We start from the raw sequence: 13,949 nt of genomic DNA on the forward strand, positions 1-13,949 counted from the left end.
ACTTACATCACTGAATCACTACGTGGCAAGGTGCCTACTGACTACAGGCAAGGAATAAATTTTCTTCGTGAAAACCTACTGAAATTTAAGTGTTTATAATTTATAACAGTAAGTACTAACCTAACAAATACGTTATCCTCTGGGAATCATCTAGATCAGGGAGGCAAATGTTTTCTATAATTGATCATACAGTAAATGTTTTAGGCTTTGTGGAGCCATATATGGTCTTTGTCACATATTCTTTTTTTAAAATAGGACTTTAATAATGTAAAAGCTATTCTTCGCTCACAGGTTATATAAAATAGGTGACAGGCCATGATCTAGACAGCCATATGTAAAGTTAAGAAGCAGAAATCTGTGATGGTGCACAGAGTGAAAAATGGGAAGGCCAATAACAACAAGAGTGATAAAAACTAACATTTATGGAACGCTTAGCATGTGGCAGATACTGTATTAGACATTTTAACTGTGTTAGTGCACTCAGTCCTCACAACACCCTGTAAGGTATGTACTTAGAACCACTTTATAGAGAGCACGACGAGAGTCATTAATCTCTCGGCTGGTAGTTTGGAACCTGGATTAAAAGCTGGCAATCTGACCTGCAGCCCAAGGTCTTAACCACTGTGTACTATGAGGAATACTGATGTTCCACTTCTTACTTCTAAATCAGTCATGTAGGAGCATTTAGGGAAGAGGAAAACAGCCTTCCAAATTTCTGTAGTCCTACAATGATAACTTAATAAGAAAAGTTCTTATTGTATATTATGTTAGCAGGAAAAAAATGCAGTTCATTTCAGATGCCCACCTAGAAACTTCGAGTTTAAAAGGATCAAAAATAACACTTTTGGTGTATAAAAAAAAGCAACTTGCAGTTATTCTCTTGATGGCATCAGAACGTGTCATGTAAATTCTTTTTTGCTACAACTTTTATTTTTTGTTTAAGGAGATAGTGTCTCACTATAGTAGAACCTCCATAGTTGACCACCTCTCTACAATGACCACCTCCATAAGCCTACCTAACTTTCCTAGACCAGACATGCACCACAAGTATGTATTGGTACAGTAGGCCTAGTTCCTTATGCTGACCACCTCTGTATGTTGACAAGTTTGTTACAGTGGGTGGGGGGGCAATGTACTACTATATGTTACCCAGGCTGGTCTGAGACTCCTGGGCTCAAGTGCCCCTCCTGCCTCAGCTTCCTGAGTAAGTGGGACTTCAGGCATGTGCCATCACACCCAGCTTGCTAAGTTTTTTTAACTGCTGAGTGGTATTTTGATGCTTTTTCCTTAGTCTGTTGATAACCATCTGGAGACCTTGTGAATACAGATTTCTGACCATGAGCATCACACACCCCAGCCTCAGGTTTGGGTTCAGGAGGTCTGGCATGAGGACTAAGAACCTGCGTTCCAAGCTCTCAGGTGATGATGACACTACTGATTGGTGGAACACACTTTGAGTGGCACCACTACAGAGCTTTTCAACCTCTAATAAATTCATTCATACTATTGTGACATAAGAAAACACCATTTTAAGTCTAGAAAATATAAAACTGTAGCTTATAAGGTCTGATAACAAATAGAGGAAAACCTGATATTATAATTCTTTCCATAAGACTCAGACAAAGATCTAGCAAGAGCTAGAACTTCTTCATTATAGAAGAATGAAGTGGTTACAGAATTTTTAGTTTTATTGAAATTAGCTAACACTAAAAACAACCAGACCTGTAATGTGAAGAACTAGAACTTAATAACGTCAAGGATTTTCAACCTTCTGAAATTCTATTATCTTATTAATCAACAATATGAAAAATAAAATAAAACACCTAAAGGAAAGATACTCCCAAATGTTGTTGAGAATCGATGGATGAGAAAGTAAGTTTGACAAGCATATAAAAAACATTCAGATATAAACTTGGCATAGGAATAGTTTAGAAATTCTCCTACCTGGCCTCTAGATAGCGTCCAGTAATCAGCAGTGTGCCTCTAAGTGCAATAAAAGTATCCCTTCCCCAGCAGCGGAAAAGACCAGAAGAAAAATGAGGCAAGCCTAACAGAAAACACAACAAAGTAATATGTTAATCATAATAATGCACACAAACCTATGAACTCCATTACTATAAAAAATAGTTGCCCTAAACCTGGGGTAATAAGGATGATTTTTAAGGAGTCTGAAAACTCCCCAATTTTTTTGAGACAGGGTTTTGCTCTATTGCCTGGGCTAGAGTGCAGTGGCATCACCATAGCTCACTGTAACCTTAAACTTCTGGGCTCAAGCAAGCAGTCCTTCTGCACAGATGTGCACCACTGTGCCTGGATAATTTTTCTTTCTTTCTTTTTTTGTAGAGACAGCGTCTCATCATGTAGCTCAGGCCAGTCTCAAACTCTTGACCTCAAGTGATCTTTCTGCCTGGGCCTCCCAAAGTGCTAGAATTACAGGCATCAGCTACCATGCCCGGCTAACCCCCTATAATTAGGTGAAAAATGCACCACTATATTTACGTTTTATCATTCTAAATGAAAAAATAATTTCTATTTGTGTTGTTGGGTATCAGCAAGTCTTTTTATCTGGTCTAGGCAGGTAAGAAATTAAGGGTAATCAGGAAATCACAAAGGTAATTCTATTACTTTCTTCCTGTGACTTGACATTTTTGGTTTAGTTTGGAAAGTTCTAAATTTCAGTGGCCTCAAATACTAAGCACTTTCTAGAAATAAGCTGATAATGTGTTAGAAAGAAAACAAAAGCCTATCTTTAGCCTGTTTCCTTACTTGGATTTGTTACTTAATTCAGGTTTTAAATCTACTTGGCAGAAATGATGCCAATAAATATAGTTGAAAGCTGCCTATAATCCCAGCTACTCAGGATGCTGAGGCAAGAGGATCCCCGAAACCCAAGAGTGTGAGGTTGCCAGGAGCTATGATGCCACAGCTCTCTATGCAGGGTGACAGAATGAGACTGTCTCATATATACACTATGTCTATATATAGTGGAAAGCATTTGATTGCAATTAGACACATAATAAAAAATCATTTGACATTAGTTTTATGTTTTAAAACTTGTAGAGGACCTTTACATGATCTTTTGTAATGACAAGGTTGGGCTTCTTTTTAAAAATTGGGGGGAAAATATGATACCGGAGAAAGAATATGTAAAATAAATTTGATTTAAAAAAATAGAACATGGCAAGAATTGGAATAGAAACATGCAAAAGAAAAGAATTAACCTGCAACAATAAAAAACACACACAATGCCTGGTGCACAGCTATAATTAAATAGTAAGTACGGCTATTATTTTTTTGAGTCACTATGAAATTTACTAAGTGGTAACATAAAATCTTGGACAACGTTACAGGCTTTTAAAAAGTAATCGCTTTCCCTTAACTTTTTCTCTGTGAATACTACTAACTTAACCTCGTAATGGTTTCTTACCTGCGGCCAGAGAAACGCAGCATTGCTCCTTTTCTTTTGTGATTTCATTTAGCCTGTACGGTACATCTACAAGTGAAGGGGAAAGGAGTGGCAGAGAAGGGAATTTTCCCACTCCACACATTTGAACTGAACCCAGCGAAAGGTGTTTCACAAAGGTCGAACCATTCTGAACAAAGCTGCAACAAAAGTGATGGAGTTTAAAATACTATTTGCAGAAAAACCAAACTTTTCAGCAGTTTTATTCTACTGGGTTTCTTTCCTTAAAATGACTTTTCTACACAAATAACAGTAATACTAGTTGGAAAAAATTTTCAATTTGGTTAGATTTTAAAACTGCTTTCATTTTACCCATTATTTCAGCTGGATTTTTTTTTTTTTTTTTTTTTTTTTTGCAATTTTTGGCCAGGGGTGGGTTTGAACTCGTTACCTCTGGCATATGGGGCTGCCACCCTACTCCTTTGAGCCACAGGTGCTGCCCCTCAGCTGGCTTTTAAGTCCATTGCTGTAAACCAAATGGTGGAGTTGTAGTTTTGTTCTGTCTGAAATTATACCCTAATCAATTTGGTAGTTCTCACTGGTATGCTTCAATTTGTGGTTTAATTGTAGGGAAATTCATCGTTAAAAACAAATTTCATTCATAATACCAGAATATTTTTTTTCTGTTAATTGATTGAAAATTGTGTATGTGTAATCTAAAAATTGTATCAAATAACTTAGTAAGTCCGTGTATACATAGAAATAAAATTAAACGATTTAATTTTCCTATCAAGATGTTTTCTTAGCTTTTAGAACAGATTTTAATATTTAAATTAGGTTTTGCATGCTACACAGTAAGGATGCTAATACATTTATTATATGCTAAAGACTTTTTCAGCTCAATGAGTCTATGGTAATTCCTCATGTTTTAATCTTTTAAGAGCGTGTAGAAAGTGACTCTATATGTGGTTTCTATACAAACATAACTAATTACTTAAGCTTTGCTAGATATACCTTGACATCTGCTTCCATGCTATATCCAGAAGAGTGGTATATGCACCAATTAATATAGCATCAAAGTAACATGGGATAAGGTAACGTGGGATCTGCTTCAGGTAGAAGAACATGGCCTGCAACCATTTGCCAACCTGTTATAAAAATAAATTTAAAAGTTAATTTGGTATGTGTACACAGTAGGTGTGTTTTAAGAGATAAAATCTAAACATGTAGCTTCACTACCTAGTAATCTATCAACCGGATGTCTATTTATTAAAACTGAAAGATGATGAAGAAAGGAAGAAAATGGTTCAGATTAGAAAGCAACATAAATATTATATATAACATGGTAATATGATTCTTATTAGGCCTTTTCTTTTTTTTAAGACTAGAATATAGCTCTACTTACCTCAGCAATAGTTCCTGATCTTGAAATGAGCCGGCTACTGACATAGTCAATCATCCAATCTCCAGATCTCAAATTATCACAAAAAGGATGCCCCAGGTCATTCTTTGGTCTTATTTCTGCCAGTACAGACATTAATCCTGAAATTTCAGAGATGAGTCATACTGTATTACTGACAGAGGCAATTTATCCCCAAAGCTTCTAGTCTCTACTCTGCACCAATGATTTGGGGTAAACATAAAGTGGCAGACACAAGAACAGCAGAGTCCACAATGGCACTTCACATGGTTGGACATAAATGTGACAATGCTGGTTTGAACCAGGACACAAAGCCACAATGAAGGGGACTACTGTCGTAAGAGCTATGCAGAGCTTTCCAAGGTTCATAACTTAAGGGACTGGGTTCATTCCTTTGGACTTTAATGTTATTATATTCAAAGGCAGTTGGCATGGTTTCCCTGCCCTAAGGCATTTAGGAAAAGGAAACTGGTAAGTCTGTGTATTTTCATGTTTAAATGTGGTAGATTCCCTCATACTCAGGCAAGATTTAAGGAAATGACAGAACTGGTTTCAGAGAGTAAGAACACCTGTGGAGGTGATGAGAGTAAAACATGCTTGGGAAGGAATCTTTGTAATATAACAGAAGGTAACTGGAAGTCAAATTCCTATCCATACATAACAGATTTTATGATTTCTTTTCTTTTCTTTCTTTCTCTTTTTGTTTTTTCTTTTGAGACAGTCTCACTCTGTTGCCCAGGCTACAGTGCTGTGGCGTCAGCTTAACTCATAGCAACCTCAGATTCCTGGGTTCAAGTGATCTTCCTGCCTCAACCTCCTGAGTAGCTGGGACTCCAGGTGCTGGCCATGACATCCACCTCATTTTTCCTTCTATTTTTAGTTGAGATGGGGTTTTACTCCTGCTAAGGCTGGTCTCAAACTGCTGAGCTCAAGGGGTCCTTCTGCCTTGGCCTCCTAGAGTTCATAGGCATGAGCCACTGGGCCCAGCAGATTTTATTATTCCAATGACATACCCATAGTACTTCTTTCGTCATTCACTAAATAATAATTATTACCCTTAGAAAATTATATGACTTTGCTGATTTCATTTCGACTAAATTTATGTATTTACATTTTATAGCATTGTTTTGAAAAATTAAAAAATAAGCTTAAGATAATTTCTTACCCAATCTTGTCTTTGGGACACAAAGCTTACCACATGAAAAAGCTGGAAAACAGACAGTATAAAATAATGTTCTACGTAAGCACTAGCATTTCCATGGAAGGTGCATAATGCTTAGGGATGCCAGTGCCACTGCTGCATAATGGGACATCACGATGAAAACAATGTTTTAGAAAACAGTTCTGATGACGACCTATAGAATGGAGTGATTTATGGTAACAAGGGTTGGAAAACTGTTTACACAATCCTAGAATAAGATGATAACTCTGGGAATAAAAAAGATGTGGTGTATCAAAGAAAACAGAAAAAAAATCAAAAACTTCTAATTACTGACTGAATGCTAAGGATGCAAGGGGAAGATCCCAAAACATACTCCTGTATTCCAACATGATTAAACGTACAATACAGTAAAATGTAGGCAAGTGAATTTTGTTTAGAGGAGAGAAAGGACAAAGAAGTGGCTAAGTGTGATTTAATCTGATGTTACTATTAACGGCCTGCAGGGAGTAATTTGTGGGCTGATGAAAACAGTAAGCTATCAGAGGGAAAAGAGATGGATATAAGGTAAAAAATAAAGTAAAAAAAATGAGCAGAATCATTTCATGAGGAGGATAAACAGAATTAGTAAAGAACCAGATTTAACTTTTTTTTTTTTTTTTTTTTAAAAAGACAGGCTAGGAGCAGTGCCTGTGGCTCGAAGGAGTAGGGTGCTGCTGGCTCTATATGCTGGAGGTGGCAGGTTCAAACCCAACCCTGGCCAAAACTGCAAAAAAAAAAAAAAAAAAAAAAACAGGCTAGAAAAGCAGCTCACCAAAGTATGGTCCTTTCAGTCAAGTAAAGAGAATTCAACAGAGTGAAAAAGGAGTAGATATGGTTGCTTAAAACTGGTGACATGTACACTTCTTCATCACTCACAGCACAAAACATTGCTCTTAGAAAAAAACGCTCAAAGGTTTAGCGTTTAAAAGGTGTTAGAAAAAAACGTTCAAAGTACAAAAGTCTCAAAGAAGTTTATTGAGACCTTTTTATGTGCTTGGCTTTGTAAAAGGTCTAATATAAAAGTTAAAAGACAAGTACCACAGAGAAGATGAAACCTCCTTCTTTCTCAATATACAAAATCGACTTAGTGGAGTTTTAAAGCTGACAGTTTCCAAGTGCTTTACATGTGTTAATTTATTTAATCCTAACCATAATCCCCTGTGGGAGGTACCATTATCATCTCCATTTTAATTGAGAAAATTGGGCCATGGAGAGCTTAACTACACCCAGGTTATACAGCTGACCTAGGAAGTCTGGTTTTTAATCCTATTTCTTAACCACAATGATAAAGAATCACAAAAGGCTGGATGTGGTGGCGCAGACCTATGATCTTAGCACTCTGGGAGTCCAAGGGAGGAGGATTGCTTGAGCTCAGGAGTTCAAGACCAACCTGAACAAAAGCAAAATCTGTCTCTACTAAAAAAAAAAAAAAAAAATTAGCCAGGTGCAACAGTGTGCTCGGGTAGCCCAGCTCTCTGGAGGCTGAGGCAGGAGGATCCCTTAAGCCCAGAAGTTTGAGGTTGCAGAGAGTTATGATGCCACTGCACTCACCCAGGGTGACAGCAAGACGGTCTCGAAAAAAAAAAAAAAAAAAAAAGACAAGAAAAAGAAAGAAAAAATAACACAAAAATTATACTAATTACCAAAATAAGGTAATAAATACATATTTCAAGGGTCAAGTAAAAGGTATGATAACAAAAACCACAATGAATGTCTGGAGGACAAAGAAATTACTGTCAAAAGAAATAGTTAAGAAACGATTTATGGAAGATGTAAGAATTAAATTAGCCCTTAAAGATGAGCTAGATGGACAAAAAAATAACAAATTGTAAAGGAGGCATGATAATTGGGAAACTATATGAACCAGGAATACAGATGTGATAAAGCTAATTTCTTAGGTAAGTATTTAAGAAATCATTACCAACTAGATGGATCAAACTGACAGTTAAATATTTAGACCCTTTAACTCATGTTACAACTACTCTAACTACATAGTATTTTATTGTAAGTTCTCTTTACAGGATAAAACTAATATACAACCAAAAATTCCAATTAGATGGAAAATAGATGACTAGTATATTTATAACCTAAAGTCTCACTTGGGGCCCAAACAAATATATTCTGTTTCTTGTTATATATAATAAAGCTGATCAAGAAACATTAATTATAGGGCAGTGCCTGTGGCTCAAAGGAGTAGGGCGCCGGCTCCATATACCGGAGGTGGTGGGTTCAAACCCAGCCCCTGCTGAAAACTGCCAAAAAAGAAAAGAAACATTAATTAAGGTCAAATTGTATATAATGAGCTATAAATGACCTTAGCAGATGATAGAAAACTGGTAATTCTAGGTAACACTGATTACTTTGTGCCACATGATGCTTTTAGTGTTTTACGTGGTCTTATTTAATCCTCCCCAAAGCCTTCTAAATTAGATAATACTCTTTACATATTATAGAGGTAGAAGTTGGGGCACAAAGTGGTTATATTACTTGCCAAAGGTCAACTAAGGAGTAAAAGGCAGAGCCATAATTTAGACCCCAGCCGTCACACTCTGAGCCCATACTAGTTGTACAGGAAGTTCTATAGGAAGATACCAGATGACCCTAAGAGAAAAACACAAAGCCTACCTAGCAATCCTACTCGCTTACCTTGGAGACCTGCGTATTTAAGGGCTGACCAATTTGGTATGTTATAGCACCCTCCACCATCTTCCTGTTCTTCTGATTCACATCGGTATAGTACTTGATTCAGTTCAGCCAAAGTTAATTTAGAGGCAATACTAAGAATTGAAAAATAAAGATAACTGATTAAGTATACTGAAATTTCACTTGCTATTAATAGAAACAAAAAAATAATATTTGAATTATGATTATAAAATGTCCTGTTAATATTTTAGGAACTCAACATTCAAATAAACATAAGCAACATATATTATAAATAATAATTATTTGGGCAAAACATGCCAAAAATTCAAGGAATTAATCAAATGCCAATTTTTTTAAATTTAAATTTATTTTTAGAGATGGGACCTCACTCTATTGCCCAGGTCGGAGTGCAGTGGCACAATCATAGGTCACTGCAGCCTTGAACTCCAGGCTCAAGTGATTCCCCTGCCTTAGCCTCCCAAGTAATGGGACTATAGGCACCCACCACTATGCATGGCTATCTGACAATTAAAATTGTTTTTGTTGTTGATATAGGGTCTCACTATGTTGCCTGGGTTGATCTTGAACTCCTGGCCTCAAGCATTCCTCCTGCTTTGGTCTCCCAAAGTGCTGAGATTACAGGTGTGAGCCATCATGCCTAGAGAAGTGCCAAATTTTATTGATTAGAAGTACGTTGGAAAAATCTTTTGGATGCTGTATCTTTTACTTTTTAAGAAATCTTTCTATTTTGGACTTAGTTTTTCTCCTCCTTTGTATTCTAAGTGAGACATCAAGAACTTTTTATGCTAGTTCTCCTAAATTCAAAATACTTAATAAAGGACCCATAAAGGGATCATCAAAAGTCAAAATTAATCACCTAAGAAATTGTGTGGTCTCAGGTGGGGCAGGGAAGCTCATGCCTATATTCTTGACACTCTGGGAGGCTGAGGTGGATGGATTGCTTGAAGTCAGAGATTCGAGACCAGCCTGAACAAGAGTGAGACCCCATCTCTACTAAAAACAGAAAAATTACCCAGGTGCTGTGGTGTACCTATAGCTCTAACTACTCAGGAGGCTGAGGCAGGAGGATCGTTTGAGCCCAGAGTTTGAAGCTATAGAAAGCTAAGATAATGCCACAGCACTCTACCTGGGGCCATGGAGAGAGACTGTCTTAAAAAAAATCATGTGGTCTGACTTTGTATTTCCCTCCAGTTCCTTCTCTCCTCTTCTAAGGTTGCACTTCCCCTAGAATTTTCTTTATTAAAGAACCAAGATTTTCCCAGATGAAGATGCTTCTTGCTAGTGGTCAGACAGAAGTAACTACTATGGCTTTGATTTTCCAGGGTTCACTTAGCAGTAAGATCGTATAACTGACCACACCTAAATACAACTGAAACTGTACTTTCTTATGCTTCTAGCTGCCAGGACATTTCATTTTACACAACTGACATTTTATGTGGAAACATATCCTCTTACACTTCCTTATTTCTCTTTAGTTCCTTCTCAGCTTAGAAAGTCATTGTCAGCTATGCTTTGTTCCCACCACCTTGCTGCCATGCAGGGAGGGGAATCTGCAGCCTTACAATTTCAAGATTGCTCTTTTTTTAAGCATGAAAAGTGGCAAGAAAAGTTTCATCTTTCCCTGCCATACCCCTTTTAATAAAATAATTTGTGCTGTAAAATTAGGTTCAGTCACAAGGCTGCACTTAAGGATCTAGAAGCCTACATGTGGCTTTACGGCTGCAGGTTCCCCACCCATATAAGCCAATGGACTGTTTGTAGAAAAATTACCCAGGGAGCTTATTAAAATGCAGATTCTTGGCCTTGCCCTAAGATAATGTGAAGTGTAGTGAGGAAAGTACACTTTTTAAGTATCCCAAAGAAACATAAGCCTGCTCCATCACAGATTTTTTTTTTAGAATGTAATTACTTACTAATAATAATCTGAATTAAGAGTTAATATCCAATAAAAGGCCTTATAAAACAACAAAAATTGAACACTGTAGAAAAATGGGCTAATACATAAAATAAATGGCCAATGGACCAAAAAAGATTAGCTTAACTAATATTTAAAGTAAATTAAATGTGGTGTTATTTTAAAGTAGTTTCTATTTACCAATTTGATTATTAATACTTACTACTTAATAACTTACTAGGTACCAAATACTGTTCTAAGTGTTTACTGAAGGAATCTTCACAACTCTGTCTGAGGTACTACAATTGCATCTATTATAACTTGCCCATGGTTTTCTTATAGCTAGTGAGAGCCTGATCATGAATTCAAAACCAGTGTATTATTATGATTTTTTTAATATATTAGTTTTTGTCTATGGATCCTGGCTCCTAACTACAATCCTCCTTGTTATAATGCTGGAGCATTTGAGGCCTCAGAAGTAGCCTCCAGAAACAGAAGCTCTCTCCTGACTTTCTGTCTTCCTGTTTCTACTTGCCCAAGGCAAATCTCTAATCTAATTGTGGGTCAAAGACCCCATTCCAGAAAGGATCCTGCTCTGTGCTCTGGGAACAGGAAAGCTGCATGGAGAGGCAGGAAGAATCTAAACAGATAGGCCTTCGTGGGTTTGGATCTTATGCTTTTTGTACAATCACATTTCTACACAGTTGTCACTCATGCCTGTATAATGAAGCCTCCATAACCCCCAGAGGACAGGGTTCCCAGAGCTTCTCGGTAGCTGATGCATGGAGGTCCCTGGAGGATGGTGTGCCCAGGGAGGTGTGGAGCCCGGTGTCCATTTCCCCGTAGCTCAACCCGTACATCTCTTCATCTGTATCCTTTGTAACATTCTTTAAAATAAACCAGTAAATGTGTTTCCTTGAGTTCTGTCAGGTGCTCCAGCAAATTAACTGAACCCAAAGAGGGGTCATGGGAACCCCAACTTGAAGCTGGTCGGTCAGAAATTCCAGAAGCCCTGACTTGCGACTGGTGACTGAAAGGTGGCAGGGGCAGGTTTGGAAACTGAGCCCTCACTCTATGGCAGCCCATGCTACCACCAGGTAGAGAGTTGAATTAGAGGACACCCAGCTGGTGTCTGTCGTTTGATGTGTAGGGGAAAAAACACATAACAGAAGTCTTCTGTGTTGATTGGTGTGGTGTGAGAACAGAGGAAGAAAAACTAGTTTGAATGTTTCCAAAACACTCAGGTAGTTGTTTCTTTACTTCATGCTCTTAAATACCAGGTTATATAATAAAATACACTCAGTATTAGTAAGGATGGAAACTCTCATGTAGAGCTGAAAGTATTAATTAATATAATCTTCCTGGAGGGAACCAGAACATATTAAAAGCCTCAAATATATGAATGTAATCTAATAAAAAAAATTCCACTTCTGTAAATTTACTAGCACCAAGGATAGAAAACACGTATCTGATATTTACCATGTGCCAGGCATTGTGTTAAATGATTTATATGTTATCCTTTTTAATCCACACAAAACCTAAGAGGCAGTTACTAGTACAAGCCCAATTTTCCAGATGTAAAACTGAGATGAATAAAGTTTTAAAGAATTTGTCCAAGATCATATTGATAATGATGAGGCTGAAGTTAAACCCATGTCTAAATCTTAAAATTCATATTCTTTGACAAAGGTTTAATAACCAGAATCCACAGAGAACTCAAACATATTATCAAGAAAAGAACAAGTGATCCCATCTCAGGGTGCACAAGGGACTTGAGAAACTTCTCTGAAGAAGACAGGCGCACAGCCTACAGACACGTGAAAAAATGCTCATCATCCTTAATCATCAGAAAAATGCAAATCAAAACTTTTGCATATCAATACTTTGAGATATCATCTAATTCCAATGAGATCAGCCCACATCACAAAATGCCCAAACCAGAGATGTTGGTGTGGATGTGGAGAAAAGGGCACACTGCTAGACTGCTGGTGGGAATGCAAACTAATATGTTCCTTTTGGAAGGATGTTTGGAGAACACTTAGGGATCTAAAAATAGACCTGCCATTCAATCCTACAATTGCTTTACTAGGTACACTAGGTATATATCCAGAAGACCAAAAATCACAGTATAACAAAGATATTTGTACCAGAATAAATATTGTAGCCCAATTCATAACTGCTAAGTCATGAAAGAAGCCCAAGTGCCCATGGACCCACGAATGGATTAATAAATTGTGTTATATGTACATCATGGAATATTATGCAGCCTTAAAGAAAGATGGAGACTTTACCTCTTTCATTTTACATGGATGGAGCTGGAACATATTATTCTTAACAAAGTATCTCAAGAGTGGAAGAAAAAGTATCCAATGTACTCAGCCCTACTATGAAACCAATTTATAGCTTTCATATGAAAGCTATAACCCAATTATAGCTCAAGAAGAAGGGGAAAGGGGAGAGGGAGGGGAGGGGAGGAGGGAGGATGGGTGGAGGGAAGGGTAATTGGTGAGACCACACCTGTGGCGCATCTTACAAGGATACATGTGAAATTTACTAACCGTAGAACATAACTGTCTTAACACAATAACTAAGAAAATGCTGTGAAGGCTATGTTAACCAGTTCGATGAAAATATTTCAAATTGTGTATAAAACCAGTACATTGTACCCCGTGATTGCATTAATGTACACAGCTATGATTTAATAAAAAGAAAAGAAAAGAAAAGAAAAATTCATACTCTTTGGTACTATGCATTGGCACCTAGCAAGTGAATAATTAAGGATTTATGCAAAGATGAATGTACAAAGACGTAACAGAGGGAATAATAAGCAATCTAGGTGTCCAAAAAATGGAGACTGGTTAAATAATAGCGCAGCCATAGGGTAGAATATGTTAACAATTTAAAACATGATATGGTAAAAGGTATGATGCAACTTAGTCCCAAATCCCAAATAGTTCAGAGAAATTGTCTGTGTGTGTGTGAGTGTATACAGACAGATGCAGACGTGTGTTGTGTGTGTGTGTGTGAGTGTATACAGACAGATGCAGACGTGTGTGTGTTGTGTGTGTGTGAGAGTGTGAGTGTATACAGACAGATGCAGACGTGTGTGTGTGAGTGTATACAGACAGATGCAGACGTGTTGTGTGTGAGTGTATACAGACAGATGCAGACGTGTGTGTGTTGTGTGTGTGTGTGAGAGTGAGTGTATACAGACAGATGCAGACGTGTGTGTGTGAGTGTGAGTGTATACAGATAGATGCAGACGTGTGTGTTGTGTGTGAGTGTATACAGACAGATGCAGACGTGTGTGTGTTGTGTGTGTATGAGTGTATACAGACAGATGCAGACGTGTGTTGTGTGTGTGTGA

The 13,949-nt window shown here is 37.4% G+C and overlaps 1 protein-coding gene across 1 annotated transcript in view; it reads right to left on the reverse strand.

Annotated features, from left to right (window-relative positions):
* AGL (amylo-alpha-1, 6-glucosidase, 4-alpha-glucanotransferase) overlaps nucleotides 1-13,949 on the reverse strand; it is a 76,312-nt gene that overhangs the window by 27,837 nt on the left and 34,526 nt on the right. Inside the window, exons 21-25 of the mRNA XM_003784122.2 lie at nucleotides 8,671-8,801; nucleotides 4,809-4,945; nucleotides 4,418-4,551; nucleotides 3,428-3,603; nucleotides 1,945-2,047 (exon numbers count right to left, since the gene is read on the reverse strand). Coding sequence (XP_003784170.1) covers nucleotides 1,945-2,047; nucleotides 3,428-3,603; nucleotides 4,418-4,551; nucleotides 4,809-4,945; nucleotides 8,671-8,801 — 681 coding nt within the window. The remainder of the gene's footprint in view (nucleotides 1-1,944; nucleotides 2,048-3,427; nucleotides 3,604-4,417; nucleotides 4,552-4,808; nucleotides 4,946-8,670; nucleotides 8,802-13,949) is intronic.

The sequence above is a fragment of the Otolemur garnettii genome, unplaced genomic scaffold, assembly GCF_000181295.1.
Source record: "Otolemur garnettii isolate 467f Iridium unplaced genomic scaffold, OtoGar3 scaffold00010, whole genome shotgun sequence".
NCBI classification, from domain to species: Eukaryota; Metazoa; Chordata; class Mammalia; order Primates; family Galagidae; genus Otolemur; species Otolemur garnettii.